At 42.0% G+C, this 19,191-nt stretch overlaps 1 protein-coding gene across 1 annotated transcript; it reads left to right on the top strand.

Annotated features, from left to right (window-relative positions):
• Window positions 1-1,119: 1,119 nt before the first annotated feature.
• On the top strand, window positions 1,120-3,522 carry LOC147448834 (ras-related protein RABA5c-like). Its single transcript, XM_086521287.1, has 2 exons — window positions 1,120-1,816; window positions 3,080-3,522. The coding sequence occupies exons 1-2, from the start codon at window positions 1,480-1,482 to the stop codon at window positions 3,412-3,414; spliced, it is 672 nt and encodes a 223-aa protein (XP_086377413.1). The 5' UTR covers window positions 1,120-1,479; the 3' UTR covers window positions 3,415-3,522.
• Window positions 3,523-19,191: the final 15,669 nt, after the last annotated feature.

Genomic DNA, 19,191 nt, shown 5'->3' with positions numbered 1-19,191 from the left:
GTACCAAGATCTGGTGGAGATTTTGTAGCTGTACTTGGCTGTTCTCAATGAAAAAATCAAGGGTTGATGTTGGAAACCGCTTGTAGACATGCAACCTACTTAAACAGGTGAGGGTTCTCTATTGCCCTTACTACGCCTTGCAATACTTTTTGTGCTTTGCAATTCTATGAATGGATATGAGAGAGGGTGTACATCTTGATACTAATGAAAGCCTCGCAACACTGTTTGAGTGAATGTGTTTGATAGTACGTTGAGTGAATGTCTCGACCTTCTTAGTCATCTTATCGATGTCCCTAGCACGTCCACTAATACTAGTCTAATTAAAAAGAAGAAGACAAAAAAGTAGAATCCTCCCCTTTGCTCGAGGGCTCCTTGCAAAAGCCGGAGAATAAATGTCCCTTTGGTCCCATGACAAAATTTATTTCCATGGGCTAACTTATATCTTTCTTGTTTATCTTAATAAAAACATCCCACATAATGTTAACATATATTGGCTCATTGCTAATTTTATTGGATGGAATCTTTGTAGATTTCTCATTGTCCTTATTCTATTGCAAGCTGGAGTAAAACCTTGGTCGGACGTAGGGAATTGAATGCACGATGTCCGCCATCTCAATGAGATTCTTTCGTTAACCATCCCATCCAACCTGTTACACTATTTTGAATGTGACCCTCTAACAATTAAAAAAGGCTTTCCTAGCTTAGTGGTTTTGTTGTCGACGATCCTATTATTGCCTACTCGCTGCTCATCGTCTTATTGCCATCACCACTGCTCACCGCCTTGCATGCGTACTGTCTTTGCTATTGGAATCGTCTCCAGATTCCTATGAATTGGAATTTTCTAAATCGTGGCAGCATATCCTCGTCTATAAAAAGATCCACGATGGGTGTCTACTGTCGGGGCCCAATACTGATGGGAGCTTTTCATCCCATCTCCGATGCCCTTGTTAGATATAGCCGAGGGTTGACATATGGAAATTGCCAAAAAAAAAAAAAAAACGACTCTAAAGTTGATCTCCCAGGCTTTTAGCAGCCTTTCTTTTCAGGAGGGATATCACCGACGATGACCAGCCTTTAATTGCCATGTATGTGCATTGTGCCTGCTCTCATTTTTACGCATCTCCTCCCATAACCCCACCCCCAATCCTCACGCGCCATCGCCACGCGCGTTGCAGATCGGTTTCCTGCCCCCACCCTCTCTCTCTCTCTCTCACACACACACACACACACACACACACACATACACACGCACAAATCCCTTGGGTTTGCGTGCTAGACCGTTTACTGCTTGCTCCTACATTTTTAGGCTGCTGTGATTTCAATAATCTCTGCATCACCCGCGGAGCCTTCTTCAGATCGGCCCTCCTCTTCCTGGCTCTCCAAAACCTGCATCGACCTCTCTGCTTCGCCATATCAGATTGCAGGCAAGACACATTACCCTCCCAGCATCTGCTTTATGCATCACAATCTATCTCGCACATGATGCCCTATGATGAAGAAACAACAGAAGACTATATCTTCAAGATTGTGCTCACTGGGGACTCTGCTGTTGGGAAATCAAACTTGCTATCCCGTTATGCACGTGATGAGTTCCATGCCAGCAGCAAAACGACCATTGGGGTAGAGTTTCAGACACAGAGTGTGATTATTGATGGGAAGCGCATCAAGGCACAGATCTGGGATACGGCGGGCCAAGAGCGCTTCAAGGCGGTCACATCAGCCTACTATCGTGGTGCTGTTGGAGCGCTTGTTGTGTACGACATCAGCAGGCGTCAATCTTTTGATGACATTGGTCGCTGGTTGGAAGAACTTCGAGGTAATGTGCCTGTCTGTAAATTTACACGGGTTGTGAATTTTTTCCTTCCTTTTGAGCATTCAAGGCCTGCTTGAATATGATTGTGTTATATTTTGGAAAGGAGGTTCTGGTATCTCTGTCAAGGGTTAGAGTTGGTTGCTTCAAATGAAACCTTTTGCACTGCTTTGGTTGCATTTTGCTTAGTATAGAAGCTCTCACAGAACATGATAATTTCATACCTGTTTCTCGTCTTTTCTAGAAGCTAATTCAAGGAATTTTTGTTCAAGTAGCAAAAGCCTATTGGAAGAACAGTTTTGATGGTTAACTAGTACATCATGACAATCTTAGTGTTTATTTAGCTGATTACTGTTATCAATAGAAGGTGATGTCATGAACTAAGCTGCATTTTGGAAGTCCTGTGTGTGATTGTGAGAGCTTTGACAATATTACAAGCAGTCTGTACTTTTAAGTCTCTCAAGTGTGTGTCAGGGATTTGTAAAACTTCATGCTGGTGATTCATTAAAGTGTCTATAGATGAGTCATAACATTCAAACTCTTGCTCCATGAAGTGAAGCCATGAGTATGCATTCATAGTTTCTTTCATACGGCAACCATACAGCAAATTCATGCGGGTATGAATGTATGGGAAAAGTACCTGTGAAATTGCATATGTCGAACACCATATCGGGCCCACAAAAAGGAGCTACTCATGACAATTACCAAACTGCCCCAAAACTATCGCCCAGTAGATTCTCACTATAGATTGATAATCAGGCCCCACTAAGATTGACAGCGTCAATAAAATACAGTATCTAGGATGGCTTGATAGCTAATGCTTGTGATGTTCCCCAAAGTTTAGACCAAGGATTGCAACACTGTTATCTTAATCAGCATCCATCATGTCAAATAGCCATCATCTTGTCCATACAGATATCTGGTAGGGCCAAAATTCGTATAGTCATTGAGGTGATCAAAGATTTACGCCCTCCCCGACCCCCCAAAAAAAACAAAAGAAAAAACACACCACAAAGACCCAAAGTCTGATAGCCATTACTTTAAAGCCTTGCACATGCCATTGGTTGTTGATTCTGGTTAAAACACAATTTTTTAAATTGATAGTATGAATTATGTATGGTAAGTATGTTTGATTCATGCATATATCATATGTCAAATATCATACGAGTTTGAAGTATGGTAAATTATGCTCCTCTATATGTAAAATATGAAAAAAAAAACTATGCTCCTCTGTATGTTAATTGAGGGACTTATTGTGGTTCTTTACAGTCCACTCAGATATGAGCGTAGTTGCAATGCTGGTGGGTAACAAGTGCGATCTTGAACACTTGAGAGAGGTCTCACAAGAGGAGGGGCGGTCTCTTGCGGAATCTGAGGGCATGTACTTCATGGAAACTTCTGCTTTGGATTCGACAAATGTCCACAAAGCCTTTCAAACTGTTGTGACAGAGATCTACAATGTCGTCAGCAGAAAGGTGCTCGCTGCCAATTTGAGAAAATCAACCCCTAGTTTTGGCGGCACGAAGGTTGTGGCATTGCAATATGACTGTGAAGCTGACGCTAGCGTGGCGAAACCAGCAAAGTCTAGGTGTTGTTTTGGTTAAATATGATAGGTTTACAAGTGTTTTTGAGAAGTATGATACTATTTCTTGACATCCATGTACACACTGTATTCTTTTATTTGTTAGTTTGTGAAGAAAAGTTTTGCTGTGTGTGTGTGTACGAGTGCATGTCCATGTGTGGTGCTTGAGAGAGAGAGAGAGAGAGAGAGAGAGGGAGAGAGAGGCCTTATGTCAGAATTCCGTGAGCTTCAATGTTACGCGAGTGTGAGTTTCCTAATTCATTAAACTCTTTGACAAATTTGATTGCTTAAGAAATTTCGTTTGTTGTGAGGTGCCATGTGCATGAAAGAAGCATAACAAGAGGCATAGAGCAGTTCCTACAGGTTTTTTACAGAGGAGGAGATTGATACCATGATGCAGAGGCCCATGAGAGAGTTCATGTGATGATCACAACATTTGATCTTTGGCTGTTCTTTTTCAAGCTGGCTTCTTCTGTTCTGATTTTTACACTAGTTATGTTAACTTTTGTATCGGACACTTGACACATCTGATGATGATGTACAAAAGGAGACTCATCCCAACTACAAAAGTAGCAAGATACTCTCCCATCCACACAAGAGACTATTCTTTATCTCATTGTCTGCAATCCGCATCATAGTAGCAATTTCACTTGCCTCCCATTCTCTTCGGTGCAAGAAAGGGTGTTGGGGAATTCCTCCGCTTATGTGTACTATGCCCCTTGCGAGTTTGAGAGAGTAGGATACCCTTGAGTGTGCATCTACTGATGACAGCCAAGCTTGCATTCTTGGATTCTCAGCTTGGTCTACTCCCTCAATATCACTCTCATAACCACGTTGTGAACTTTCAACTACCAACCCTGTATTCCTCAAGTATTGAGAGTACCTGATCCCCTCAACAGAGAGCGAGTATGACATGTTTCAATGCATTCATAGGTAGTATTTGACCTTCAGGACTATAATATCATTCATCTATTTATCTATCCATCTCTCTCCTTTCTTTTGGTTTGTATATTGATGCAGTAATAATCTCTTTTCATAGAGATGGAGTTAGAGGTGCGTTGTCATTGGGCGGTTGGATACCGTACCGCTGTTGGATAAGTCTTTGAACCTTGGCAAGACCAACATGATGGTAAGTTGTTTTGCCATTCCGTAACTTGAAACTTGATTGAATGCTTGTGAGGCAGCAGCTCCATGCCAACGAAGGCCTAGCAACCCTCACCTATATTTCACACTGGAGTGGGAAGGGATGGGATCTATGGTGGGATGATTGAGCACCACAGACCTTGGGCAGAGTAAACTCGGGAAAATCATAAGCTCGGGTACTTTGCCCCCTTGCCTCTCCTCTCACCTTGGAGGATTGTATCCACCACCTTGGAGATGAGAGCTATGTGCTCTAACATGCCATTTGTGGAAAGTGGACGTCTTCCTTGAGTTTTTGACGTGCAAATGTATTGCAATTTGCAATGGGAGGATGTAAACTCGATTACAAAAGTAAACTCGGGTATTCGATTTTACTTTTATACTGAGTTAACTTGCGTGCAAGATCTAAGTTGGTCGAGTAATGTCGAGGCCTTAGATTGATGGGGCCCTTGGATCCGATCTCCCATGCCCATGTGAGATACAGTCGAGGGAGCAACTTGGAATCAATGAAATTGAATTCTTGGAAGATTAGTAAAAAAGGATAGATGATAAGAATCCATGCTTTTTCTAGAGCCTTATTTCAGTTATCATTGACCTAGTGTTATTTGGAATGACTAGGTGTAAAGGGCAATAGGGAATGCTTCACGTAAGAAAGCTAAGACTCTGTGTTGTCACACATTAGCTTGAAAGTCGAGTATGTATGCATGCACGATGTTGAAATAATGACTGATTACAGAGAATTTGGAGACGATTCTTAGAGAGAATGGGAAAGGGTGAGGTGGAATGAGCTGGTCACTTCTGACTGCTATTCTTGGTTGAGTTAGTAGTGTTAGTTTAACCAGATCATGCAAGCAAATTTTCAGACAATAGATTAGATACGACAGATTTTGAATTGAAGTGGGAATACGAGATTGATATCGGAACTAAAATTGGAATGTATATTAAGATTAGTACAATTGATGATAAATAAGTACAACTTTATGAGCCAAAGGATGCTTTTAGCTTAATGGCAAAAGAGTGCAAGAGCACAACTAACTCTAGGAATGATACTAGATTTGGCAATCCAATAGACAACAATAGATCTCGTCAAAATGAGTAATGGGCCCTATTTATAGGTATTGGAATGTTCTTTTGATTGATTGTCAATTGTCTGATTACCACAATACTTGGCCTCGATATTTACAAGTTCAGTATTTTCAAAGTTCCAGGTGTGTTGCTCAAAATTTCAAGTGGTGTTGAAAATGAATGATATCCTTAGGGAACGGATCTAATTCCACCCACTTCCCTTTCAGCTCGCTCCTCTGCAACGAATCGTAAACTGCTTTGAAGGCGCCTTACTTTTTGCTGGTTGAGGTTAGGCCTCTCAACTCTTTATGCTTGTGCACATGCTTGCATATCTAAACACTATGTGGATGTCATCGTTTTCTTTTATTGGGAGCCTTCTTCCTTGTGGGTTTTCGAATAGACTAAGGTGGAGCATTGGTATCATAATTCTCCTTCTGAATAAGTCGAAAAATAGCTTCCTGCTCCAGCTGCTCCCGGGGATCAGTCATATGGTGTCAGAGCATTCCAAGTCTTTGTATTATCATCATATAAAGTACACCTTCCCCTTGTTAGTCTATCATCATTCAACTTCAGATGGTGTCAGAGCATTCCAGGTCTTTGTATCAACATCATATAAAGTACGCCTTCCCCTTGTTAGTCTGGCTCTAGCAATTTGTGACAGACTTGATGCTGTGTGGATCGAGCCCTCTGGTAATGGCCGATTAGCTTTGATCCGTGCTTCAAACAAAACTTTAGCCATCTCTCTGAATTGAGGCTCAATTCAGAGCCTTCCCCTTGTTAGTCTGGCTCTAGCAATTTGTGACAGACTTGATGCTGTGTGGATCGAGGCCTCTGGTAATGGCCGATTAGCTTTGATCCGTGCTTCAAACAAAACTTTAGCCATCTCTTTGAATTGAGGCTCTGATGATGGCTTTGAATTGAGGCTTTGATATTGCTTTACTTCCCAAGTCCTTTTTTGGGATTTTGGAAGCTTCAATTGATAGTTGAAGGAGCTTGTTGGTCAGCCGAATCAGTTGTCTGATTTGATCTCTCCATTGATTCACCCTTCCTGGGTAAGGGTGCAAATCCTCCTTCAACTCTTAACACAATGGACTTTTGCTTGGTGTCTTTAAGGACGTTCTTCTAGGCAACACACTCCACCTTGCTTTGCTCATACCATTCTCTCAACTGATCAGCTATCTTCAGGTACTTGTGTTGATTAGCTGGTTCATTGTACTTTGGATATAGGGGGACGGTTACAGAGCGAGCTTGACGAAGCGAGCTTTGGAGTGAGCTTTTTTTTTTTTTCATCCCACCACCACTACCTCCCATTGCTGCCCCTTAGCACCCATCACCACCCACCACCCTAGCTCACCATCGGTGGTTAGTGGTGCTAACTTACTACCACCATGTGCCGCCCCTACTCCTACCACCACCGCCCCTCCCTCCAGTGGAGTAGCCAAGGACCTCCTCTCTCTCTCTCTCTCTCTCTCTCTCTCTCTCTCTCTCTCTTTTTCTTCTTGACTCTCTCTCTCTCTCTCTCTCTCTCTCTATACTTTTCTATGAAAAATTATCCTCTCTTTCCCTCTATCTATCTAAAAAAACCTAAAACATTTGCGATTTTGCTAGTGCCTTCGATTTTTTTAAATAAATCAGACCCTCTCACGGCTCCTCTTCTCTCCTCTCATGATCCCTCCATTCCCTCTCTTGCCCCCAGCTCTCTCTCTCTCTCTCTCTCTCTCTCTCTCTCTCTATATATATATATATATATATATATATATATATATATATATATATATATATATATATATATATATATATATGTCCTCCTATCTTGCTCTCCCTATCTCTCTCTCTCTCTCCACTTGCCACCCCTCTCCCCACCCCCTATTCGCTTTCTATCTCTTTGCTTCCACCACATCACCCCTTGAGTCCCTCCAACCCTAGAGAGAAATGAAATGAAATGGAATGAATTGTTATATTAACTAAAATGGAATGAAATGCTATATTAAGAATTTTCATAAGGCAAAAATGACCTAGGAGACCAAACTGATACAGTCTTCGTGGATCTAATACAATGCATGGGTACAAAGTAAAACGAGAGAGAAAGAGAGAGAGAGAAGGGATTGGCTAGCGGGGGAGGAAGAGGTAGATAGATAGATTTTATTATCATCCTCTGACGTCAAGTATGACATATGGGACCAAAGTTACATGTGATGTAGTATTTGTGTGGCTGATGTGAGTGATTCTTGATGGTCCAAAATTGTGGTGATGAAAGTCACAATGGAGAGCCCACACTATGGTTGGGAGAGGAAAGTGTGCAGGTCTAGGCCATGGCTGAAAATGTGAAGGAAGTAAGTTCGCTTGTGACCAAAAGCTGAACACTCTAGAAGTGTGTGGTACTTAGACTCTCGCAATTGCAGCGAGAGAGCGAGAGAGAGAGAGAGAGAGAGAGAGAGAGAGAGAGAGAGAGAGAGAGAGAGAGAGAGAAGATCGGGAAGGGGGGGGGGGAGTGGGGTGTAGTATCTTATTTTTTTAAAAAAGGGAAAGAAAGGGAGTGCAAGGGTGCTTAGGCAAAAAAAAAAAAAAAACCTACACTCCACTCTCCCCCTCTCACAATCCCCCCCCCTCCTCTTGCGCCCAACCCTTCCCTTCCCTTGGGGACCCTCTCCCCCCTTCTCTCTCATTTTATTTTGTACCCAGATATGGTATTAGATCCACCAAGATTGTATCAGTTTGGTTGCATGGGTCATTTTGGCTTTTTGAAGACAATTAATATAGCATTTCATTCCATTTCATTTCATTTCTCATTAGGATTGGAGGGACTCAAACGATAGTGTGACATGAGGCAGAGAAAGAAAAAAGGAAGATGCAGTGGGAGAGAGATCGATAAGGGGGGAGGGAGAGAGAGAGAGCGAAAGAGAAAAGGGAGAGACAAAATTGTGAGGGAGAGAGGGGAAGTGTATTGTTTTTTTTGAACAAAAAGACGGGCTCACCTTGTACAACTCCCCCCCCCCCCCCCCCCCCCTCGCACTCTCCCTCTCTTTCTCTCTCCCAATCTCCTACTCTCTCCACCTGCCACCCCTCTTCTCTTTATCTCTCTCTCTCCCTCCCAATCGCCCCCCCCCTCTCTCTTTCCCTCCCGCTATCACTCTCTCTTCCTCTCCCCCTCTCTCCCTCTTTTACAAAAAAAGAGAGGCACTAGAGATACTACTAGTGCTTTGTTTTTTTTAAATAAATCTCTCCACCCTCTCTCTCTCTCTCTCTCTCTGTCTCTCTCTCTCTCTCTCTACCTTGCCACCCTTCCCTCTCGTCCTAGTGTGTGTGTGTGTGTGTGTGTGTGTGTGAGAGAGAGAGAGAGAGAGAGAGAGAGAGAGAGAGACGGGGGGTGGATCTCACTTTGGGATGGGAGGGAAGGGAAGGGTGGGGAGGGGAGGAGGGAGAGAGAGAGAGAGAGAGAGAGAGAGAGAGAGAGAGAGAGGTTATAGAGTGACTAAGAAAAGAGAGAGGAAGAAGGGAGTAGAAGATAGGAGGACTTTAGCGAAGGGATGATGGTTTCTAGAGGAGGAGCTGGAGGAAGGGAAGGTGGTTAGAGGAGTAGATGGAGAGAGGAGGTGGAGGAGAGGAAGGATGTTGGAGGAGGAGGCTGAGGAGGAGGAGGAAGGGAAGAGGAGGAAGCACATGGGCGGCAAGAGGAGGAAAGGGAGGTAGGGAGGGCGGCACTCCCAAAAAAAAAAAGCTCGCTCCAAAGCTCGTTCTGTTGAGCTCGCTCAAAGATCTAACTCTGGATAGGTGTAAAGCCTAACAATCTCCCACTACAAGGCCAACATGGCCCAAGTGGCTAAATAATGTAGGGGCTATTATGTACAACTGTACAAAACATGAAGCATGACCATAGCTTCACCCTACGTCCATCATCTCTATGCAATGTGCGAACCGCTCTGAGGCTAAGCTCTTTGTTAGAGCATCCACTGGATTTTAATCCGTGTAAACTTTGACTAACTCAATGTGTTTGCTAGTAGTCAAAATATCCCATACCACATGATACCTGACCTCTATGTGTTTTGACTTGGAGTGAAACACGGGGTTCTTTGCTAACACAGTCACACTTTGACTGTCGCAATGTAGCACTAGATTCTGGTGTATACCAAGGTCTCCTACTAGACGAGATAACCACACAACTTCCTTACTAGAAATGGAAATTGCAACATACTTTGCCTCAGTGGTGGAAGACAAAATGCAATTTTGGAAACATGAGCTCCAAGAAAATACCACTCCAACGAACAAGAAAATATAGCAAGATGTGGATTGACGAGTGTCCACACAACTCGCATAATCCAAATCAGTGTATGCAACTATGGATGCATCACTATTTCCAAAGCATAAGCACTTGCTGGCTGAGCCCTTGATGTATCTCAAGATGTGCTTCATTGCTTCCCAATGCTTTTTGCATGGATTTTTCATATATCTGTTGACCACTCCCACTGCAATGTCTGGCCGTGTGCTAACCATGGCAAACATGAGACTGCCAACTGTCAAAGAATGTCACCTTTGTCGTCTCTTTTCAACATCCGATTTGGGACAATCATGCTTGCTAATTTTTTTGTATGGAGCCATTGGGGTACTTGATGCCTTCCCCCCGTGCATATTAAAATGTTGCAAGATCTTGTGAACATACTCTTCTTGCGAAAGTTCAAATATACCACATTTGTGATCTCTCTTGATATGCATACCAAGAAAATGATGTACATCACCCAAATCTTTCATAGCAAACTCCTTGCTTAAGGCATCCTTGAGAAGTGCAATCTCATCTTTTGACTTCCCGGCTATGAGCATATCATCCATGTACAAAATCAGAATGATGAGGGAACCATCATTCAACCTCCTTGTGTACAAGTAGTGATCTCTTGGCTCTGTACATAACCCTGGGACTGAATGTACTTATCGAACTTGATGTACCATTGCCTTGAGCCTTACTTTAATCCTTACAAAGATTTCTTGAGTCTACACACCAATTCTACCCATGTTGGCTTCTCAGGCTTTATCGCAAAACCTTTTGGCTGTTTCATGTAGATATCCTCTTCAAGATCCCCATGAAGAAACATCACCTTCACATCCATTTGGACCAATTTCATGTCCTTGATGTCTAGTAGACCAAGCACAAGATGGAGTATGGTCATCTTGACCACGAGAGAAAAGATTTCATCAAAATCCATGCCTTTCATTTGCTTGAACCCTTTAGCAACCAATTTAGCCTTCTCCTTAGGCTTGGGATCATCGGTGGTATACTTCTTCTTGTACACCCATTTGCATGGTAATGTCTGTTTACCTGCAGGTAAGTCTGTCAATTCCCAAGTTTCATTTGCTAAGATTGAGTTATACTCAGATTGCATAGCCTCTTCCCACTTTATGCTATCGTCCATTTGAATGGCCTCTTTGTAGCGAGTAGGTTCACCATAGTCAATGACTATCAATCAGTATAATCCTTGCTCAAAACACTCAAGTGCATGAGATATACGAGTAGATCTCCAAAGTGTCTGACTATTGGATTCCACTCCTTCTAGAGCAACATGTGTGTGTGTGTACTAGTGGAAGGTGCATCACTAGCACGTCCAATGTTCTGTGTAACTGGTTGTGAGGCAACATCCTCAAACCGTACTCTGCAATACTCATGTCTTTCACGGGATTTCTATGTATTTTAAACTCGTTGAATATCACCTGTGAGCTTCGTATAACCTTCTTTGATTCCGGGTGCGAGAGACGATATCCCATCTCTCTGTCCACACCATATCTAATGAAGATGCACTTGTGTGATTTGGGGTCCATCCTTTGTCTAAGCTCTTTTGGCACATGTGAGAATGCCTCACACCACAATACACGTAACCTGTCATAATTGGGATGTTTGTACTTGAGTGGTGTACTAGGTGATTGATTGATCAAATAAGCAGCCATTATAATAGCTTCTCCCCAAAATGCTTGAGGTAATTTGGTCATAGACAACATGGAAGTGAACCGTTCATGAATGGTTCTATTCATCCGCTCAGCCACACCGTTATGGGCAGTTGTATAAGGCGTGTTAAACTCTCTTATAATGCCCCATTTACTGTATAAATCCTTGAAATCAAAGGAGATGTACTTGCCTTTGTTGTCACTTTGCAAAGCTTTAAGCTTTCTACCCGATTGGTTCTCGACCAAGGCTAAGAACTTTTGAAAGACACTAAAGATGTCGCTCTTTTGCTTCAAGAGATAAACTCATACCTTTTTAGTAGAGTCATCTATGAATATCAGGAAGTATAACGCTCCCCCTAGGGACTTGACAGGCATAGGTCCACATAAGTTGCTCCTATGAATGAGATCTAGAGAACTCCCTAACTCCTTGTCCAAGGGCGCTGATGTCAACATAGTCTGTTTGCCATAGATACAATGCTCACATAAAGAGAAGTTAGAGTAATCTAACACAGGGATATAACTAGAATTCTGCAAGACTTTTATTCCCTTCTAACTCATATGACCTAGCTGGCTATGCCACAACTCTATAGACGTCATCTTGGCTACAAAAATAGAATTCTCTTTTACGGAAGAGACATAAAGTGAGTACAATGAACCAAATTTTTGGCCTTTAATCATGAACAGATTTCCCTTCTTGATAATCCAAGAACCATGAGCAAACATTAGGAACATGATGAGGTTTAGGAGGGCCTCTTTGTTTGCCATGAGATTATGGAGGTGATTAACATTTTGACAAATAGGTGCATGCCATGTGTACGAGAATGGTGGGTGTGTAAGAGAGGTGCAAGAATGGTCAAAGGATGCACTTTTTCCCCTCAAAAAGGGAGGGGTAGCTTTATGATTTTTGGCCTTCCATAACTCCTACATATGATCTCCAATTTGAGTGGAGATTATAGATTTGTAATCTTTATGTAGACATGTTACATGATATAGTTTGCCCGCTAGATTTTGAATTTCGTTTTGGGAGGAAATTTGAATTTAAATAAACTAGCTGTTCTGCTTGTTTGAATTCAAAGGCCGTCCTTTGATTGCTTTCTTAATACTAAAGCTTTGACTCCCTTAAACTTCTAAATAAAGAGGCCCTCCTAGAGCCCATTCTCTTCCTAATGTACGGCAGTGTAACCCAAATCATCCAACTGTCTGTCAATTTTGGTACATGTCTAACATTATGCATCATAAACTCAGTTCCATTATGCATAGAAAACTTGATGCTGCCTATATTGCATATATCAAGCTCATAAGAATTGCTTAGCTTCATTGTGTCATGTGTGATAGTGTATGTAGAAAACCACTCCTTGTGAGGAGTCACATGAAAGCTAGACTTGAGCCCACAATCCAATTCTGCGCATAACACTCACCAAGAGCTAACAATGCATCATGACTCAAATCCAATGTGAAAATCAACACATCATTTGGCATGTTAGCAATTGTCTCAATGATTGGAGGCTCAACCACATTAATCTCTTCAATTTTCACGGTGCTTTTAGGTTTGTCAGACTTCACTTTCTCCTTGCCCTTGTTACGTTGCAATGTGCGCCAATCTTTCTTTAAGTGTCCCTTTTAATGGAAGTAATAACACTCAACATTTCTCATATCTTTGTCACGACTCTTGCTACGACCTTGCCTGCGATCCTGAGAATGACCGCACGGCTATGACCACGCTGCTTTTGTTTGTCACATTGCCACTAGCCACATACGCATCACCATGCCCACTCGCATCAAGAGATTGACATTGAATCTCCTTAGGGAGAAACACACTAGCAACATCACTGGAAACTAGCTTGCCATTAGGTGTAGAATTGCTTATGGTTGTGTTGAAGATATCCCATGACGAATGGTAGCGAACATAACAAGCAAATGGCCTTCACTTCATCACCAAGATTGAGACCTTTTGAAGTAATCTATGAAAAGATGTTGTTGAACTTGTTCAAGTGAGAACTATTATTAGTGCCCTATTGCATATTCATGCACATAAGCTTCTTCATCAAGAAAACCTTGTTCAATCAAATACAGATTCTATGGCAAGGGTACCGTAGTACGAGGGGAACTCCAGCTACATGTATCATTAAAGGTATCTCAACATTTGCGAATACCCTAGCTCAAAGAAAACCTCTTGCAACGACCCTCCAAAAGCTAAAGTAGACTCAAATCAACTAAACATAATCTCAGAAAGGGATCTTACAATCGGAGTCTCAAAAATGGTTGGGAAAAATTTCAAGGTATCACACCAAATCGGCGCCACAAACAACGTACATAGGCAGTGACCGCAACTCAACGTACATGAGTGACTACACACGAACAAGCACCATGAACTGCTGCGCGTAGTAAAAAGGCCGTGTAGGGATATTAACTCTCAAAAGAGCTCAATAGCACTAGGTGTGCTCAAACAAACATGTATCTGTCACAACGCATCTGTTCATAGAAAAATTGGTATCAAAATGACTGCCAAAATCGCCTGAAAGGCACTGTGCCTGTAAGTGTCTAAAAACCTGGAGAAATTGGTGCATATGGGCTCAAAAAACCTCTGTAAACCTACATGTCAACGTAGAATGGAAATGTCGGTGCCAATTTTTGTCGCCGGATGAAAATGTGCTAGTTGAATAGCTGCCAAAGAAGTCGAAGCTTAAAACTATGTCGTAGAGGGTAATAGGTGCGCTCGGTGCTGATGTCGGGTGTCACTCCTCTATGATAGAGGTACCTCACCTGTGCATGTTGCAAGCGCAACCATCCACAGGAAGATGCTTGTCCATGGGAACGCTAGTGTCGGGGTCAGATATCGGATGTCGAAAATCTGCCGCATAATGAGAGGTGTTGTCGATGCTAAGTCGCAAAAACCGGTATCAATACCGATGTGCCTTTGGTTTCAACAATAGGAACACAATTGGATTCAATGTTTGTGCTCTACTCTCTTACTTGTTTGAATCATTCACTCTTTTTTATGAGCAAGACATGATAGTAGTGCACATCATAACCTCCTACATAGTAAAAAGGACATCTTTCCCTTGGTCTACCTAGGTTTGACAAAAGCACTACTAAGTCAAGAACTACAATCTCGATAAGCCGACAAGTTTTTAAAGATGAAGGCCCATAAATGCTACATTGTGAAACTATAAAACTTTTCATGTCTAAGAGTAGAGTTGTGAAAAGATTAGGGCTCATAGTTTACAATTTACCAAGAAATCTTCAAGTTTCAAAGAGATGAGTTCAATTTCTTTTAATTTTAAGAATGTGATTGACTCTTCCATCTATGTTTTTCTCTAGTAGCCTCGCTTCCATTCTATCTATGTTTTGTGCATAAGAATGGTAATGGTTTACATCATCACCTAATCGCAACAATGCATAAGCAACTTAGTACAAGAAGGCGCACACTACTTGTTAATGTACACTTTCACACCACTTGCATCTTAAAACGTGATAGAAATAAAAGTGTAAGTAAGGTCGATCAGTTGTTTATTTTTGCAGGTGTTAGGACAAGGGGGGACCCTCATTAGCTTTGCTCCATAGTGGCTAAACCAAACTCCATGAGTTCCTAAACCATGTTATATCCCATGTGACAACATGTGCCAAATAAACCCTACAAGTGGGTCTATAACTGTATAATGCAGAAACTTATTTTGGACACCACAACCCAAATTTCTTGTCTAAAGGTGACATGCAACTAGGCGTAACTTCATTGAAATCTTTCTATGTCAATACGGTAACAGGAAGGGCTACAAGCCAACATGAAGGGCTAAGAACCATCTATTGCCACCTATTTTGGAATGGCTAAGAGCCATCTATTTGTAATCCTTTAGTGATGGAACAATTTTATTATGTTGAGTACCCATTGATTCTAATGATCAGGGGCAAGGCCCTTCTGATCATGGACAAGGTCCATCTCCAGATTCTTTGCACACTCTCACTGCAAAGGAGGTGCAGTGAGTTATTGAAAAACACCAAACCACCAACTTTTAAGGGAGAAGGCCGAGATCGCAATAAGGATGATGTGAATATCTTTCTTAGCAAGTGGGATGGAATTCACGCCTCCGGATGCAGTCAGAGCACTGCAAACAAGTTTAACTTCGGAAGGCACGGCCTACAAATGGTGGATGTCTCTCAAGGAGAAGAATATCATAGCACAGAGTTGGGCAGCCTTTGAGGCTATGTTTCGCAAAGAATTCTTGCCTACAAATGAGGCAGATCTAAATTGGACGGCTTGGGACACGTGTTCCATGCGCCAACACCCATCATTACTTGAATATATCTTTCACTATCGAGATGTTATCCTCAAGTTGGAAGGATTAGACACTTTTTAGCAAGTGCATGGGTTTATCTATAGTCTGACGCCAGAGCTTAAGAAGCACGTCAAGACTCAGGACCCTAAAACACTTGAGGAGGCCATAGTGAAAGCACACATTCATGATGATCCAGATGAAAAGAAATCACATAATAATCACCTGCCTGCTAATACACATGGTAATACACGCACACAGTGTGGGCACAATAAAAGGAAATTTATAGTAGCCAATTCTAAAGCAGCTAAAAAACCCAAGGGGTCCCGTGGTCCTCTCTCTCCTGGGGACTTTGATAAGGCTAAAAAAGAGAAGTTATGTTTTCAATGCTTGGGAAGCAGTCGTGGCAAAAAGGATTGTCCCAAGGAAAAATCTGCTGCTCATGGCAAGGAGAAAGCAGTGCACACGGTGCAACTGCTGCCTCTTGAGTCTTCCTCACAATTCTCTATAGTGGAAGTAACACACACCAAGGTGGTGCATGAATGCTGTCTCACAGCCTCCATGTGGCAACAGACCTTTGGACCACATGAGTTAGTGCGTATGCACGGATCTCTGCAAGGGCACAAGGTGTGCATCTTGGTAGATGACAATGCTACTCACAATTTCATTAATTATGGATTGGTGAAAAAACTCAAATTGCCTCAAACTCCGAGTTCCCACTACTACAACGTAGCAATGATGAATGGTTATGATGCCAAAATCTGGGATACTCAAGTCCGAGCTGTACCGTTGGAAGTACAAGGCTACTCCACATCCTTGGATTTTCAAGTTATGAACATGGAGAGGGAAGACGTGGTACTTGGTAGGGAATGGTTGCATAGCCTACGACCATCACTGAAGCATAGCTATGAGCACAACAACTTGATGCTTGAATCCCATGGCGCACATGTGTTGTTGTTAGGAGAGAAGGATGTGCCTTCCTCACCACTGATATGTATAGCTGAGCTTATGCAGCTCATTTTGATAATGAAATAGATCAAGTTTTCTTGTGTTACTCATTATCTCATTTCCTGTCTTTGTTGAACATTCTTCAATGCCGCATGTTTCTCTCTCATCTCCCTCACCAACGGCTAGTTATCAACAAGCAAAGGTTGCTAGTGCTTAAAAAAATTTATTAAAGAAATTGAACGATGTTTTTCCTAATGATTTGCCATCAGGATTACTGTCGACACGATCGGTGCAACATAGCATCAATGTGGTTGCAGGCAGTAAACCAATAAGTAAACCACCCTACCGCATTAGTTACTCTGAAGCTGCAAGAAAAAATATGGTAGTATGCGCACGTGCGTAGACTACCGTGGCTTAAATGCGGTTAGTGTTAAGAACAAGTACCCATTGCCATGCGTAGATGAGTTGTTTGACAAGCTCATTCATGCTCATATTTTTATGAAAATAGACTTGCGGTCGGGCTATCACCAAGTACGTATTTGACTTGTTGATATACCCAAAACTGCATTCCAAACAAAGTTTGGACACTACGAGTTTTTGGTTATGCCTTTTGGGTTAACCAATGCGCCCGCAACATTCATGACACTTATGGATAGTGTCTTGAAGCCGTACTTGGGCAAATTTGTCATCGTTTTTTTTGATGACATTCTAGTATACAGTGCTTCTGAGAAAGAACACTTACAACATCTGAGGCAGGTATTTGAATTGTTACGAACAAATCAATTATGTGCCAAGGAAATTAAGTGTGATTTTTTGAAGGAGGAAATTCACTATCTTGGGCATGTTATTTCGGCTACTGGGCTACACATGGATCAATCCAAAGTGGATACCATTCGGCAGTGGCCTTCTCCTAAAAATCTGGAAGAGTTACATATTTTTTTAGGATTGTAGGTTTTTATCAAAGGTTCGTTAAAAACTATGCCAATATTGCTGTTCCCATGACGGACCAACTGAAAGGCAAAGGCAAGGCTTTTCAGTGGGGATCGTCTCAACAACATAGTTTTGATACGCTCAAGGATGTATTAGTGTATCAATGAGGGATCCTTCTCACTCCAATGCTGGTAGTGTATCTTTAATCTCCACACATAGTTCTCCTCTGTCGAGTGATGAACTACAACGATGGAAGAATTTTACCATCGACAATGGGTACCTACTCCATAAGGGGAGAGTTTGTGTACCGACGGACACAGACATTCGGCGCCAAATTCTTTATGAATGTCATGACAGTCCTAGTGCAGGGCACCCGTGTATTAAAAAGACTTATGTTCTCGTACGACGATAATTTTATTGGCCAGGTTTACATGGCTTTGTTCAAGATTATGTCTTGCAATGCCAAAAATGTCAAGTTAACAAAGCAGAGCGCTTGAAAGCAGGAGGACTCTTACATCCTTTGGAGATTCCCAATGGTAAATGCAAAAGTATCTCTATGGATTTTATTGTGGGTTTACCAACCACTATACGAGGTCATGACTCAGTATGGGTGGTCGTAGACCGGTTGACTAAGCTATGTAAGTTTATTCCAACCAAATCAACAATTAAGATTCCAAAATTAGCCAAGTTATTTATGGACAACCTATACCAGTTGTATGGCTTGCCAAGTATCATTGTCAGTGATTGTGATCCAAGTTTAATAGTCATTTTTGGAGGGCTGTGTTTAAACGATTGGGCATGCAACTCAACCTCAGTACAGTCGATCATCCAAAAACGGACGGTCGAGCTGAACGAGTTAACCAAGTGCTAGGGGATATGCTATGCGCATACGTTAGCAAGAAACAAACAGATTGGGAAGAATATCTACCTCTTCTTGAGTTTGCTTACAACAGTACTAAGCATGTCACGACTGGTTTTAGTCCTTTCATGCTCATGTATGGTTTTCAACCTAGGTCACCTGTTACGGTGGGGTTGGCAACCGGAAAACTCCAACAGGTTAAGGATTTTCTTCAAGCCCACATGGATATGTTGAAACTCGCTTGTTAGAACGTCTAACAAGTGCAGGATCGGTATAAGATGTACGTCGATGAGAAACGTCGACAAGTTACCTTTGAGGAAGGGGAGGAAGTATTTTTACGTGTGCCAGAGCATTCAAAAAGTCTGAAAACTGGGCCAACACCTAAATTATCTCCACGATATTGTGGGCCTTTCAAAATACTCAAGCGAGTGGGTGATCGTGCCTACAAACTATTGTTACCTACACATTCTCGTATCCATCCGGTGTTTCATGTAAGCCGTTTATGTGAGCGATTACATGGGGACAACAATGTCATTTTGACCAACAAATTCTGGACGATTTTGTTGAACATCCTACCTTACCGCATGGACCTGAACGAATTCTTGACTGTAATGATTTACGTACACGTCATCATGTATGTAGACAAGCTTTAATCAAG

This window comes from Adiantum capillus-veneris, chromosome 10, assembly GCF_014529385.1.
Source record: "Adiantum capillus-veneris isolate H3 chromosome 10, ASM1452938v2, whole genome shotgun sequence".
Taxonomy (NCBI): Eukaryota; Viridiplantae; Streptophyta; class Polypodiopsida; order Polypodiales; family Pteridaceae; genus Adiantum; species Adiantum capillus-veneris.
Note: the sequence above shows the minus strand (reverse complement) of the source record. Positions and strands in the feature narration are given on the sequence as shown.

Excerpts from the sequence above, each read along its gene's own strand:
- LOC147448834 (XM_086521287.1), top strand. The coding sequence starts at position 1,480 with ATGATGCCCTATGATGAAGAAACAACAGAAGACTATATCTTCAAGATT. Across the intron at positions 1,817-3,079 it reads CTGGTTGGAAGAACTTCGAG|TCCACTCAGATATGAGCGTA; the intron begins GTAATGTGCCTG and ends GGTTCTTTACAG.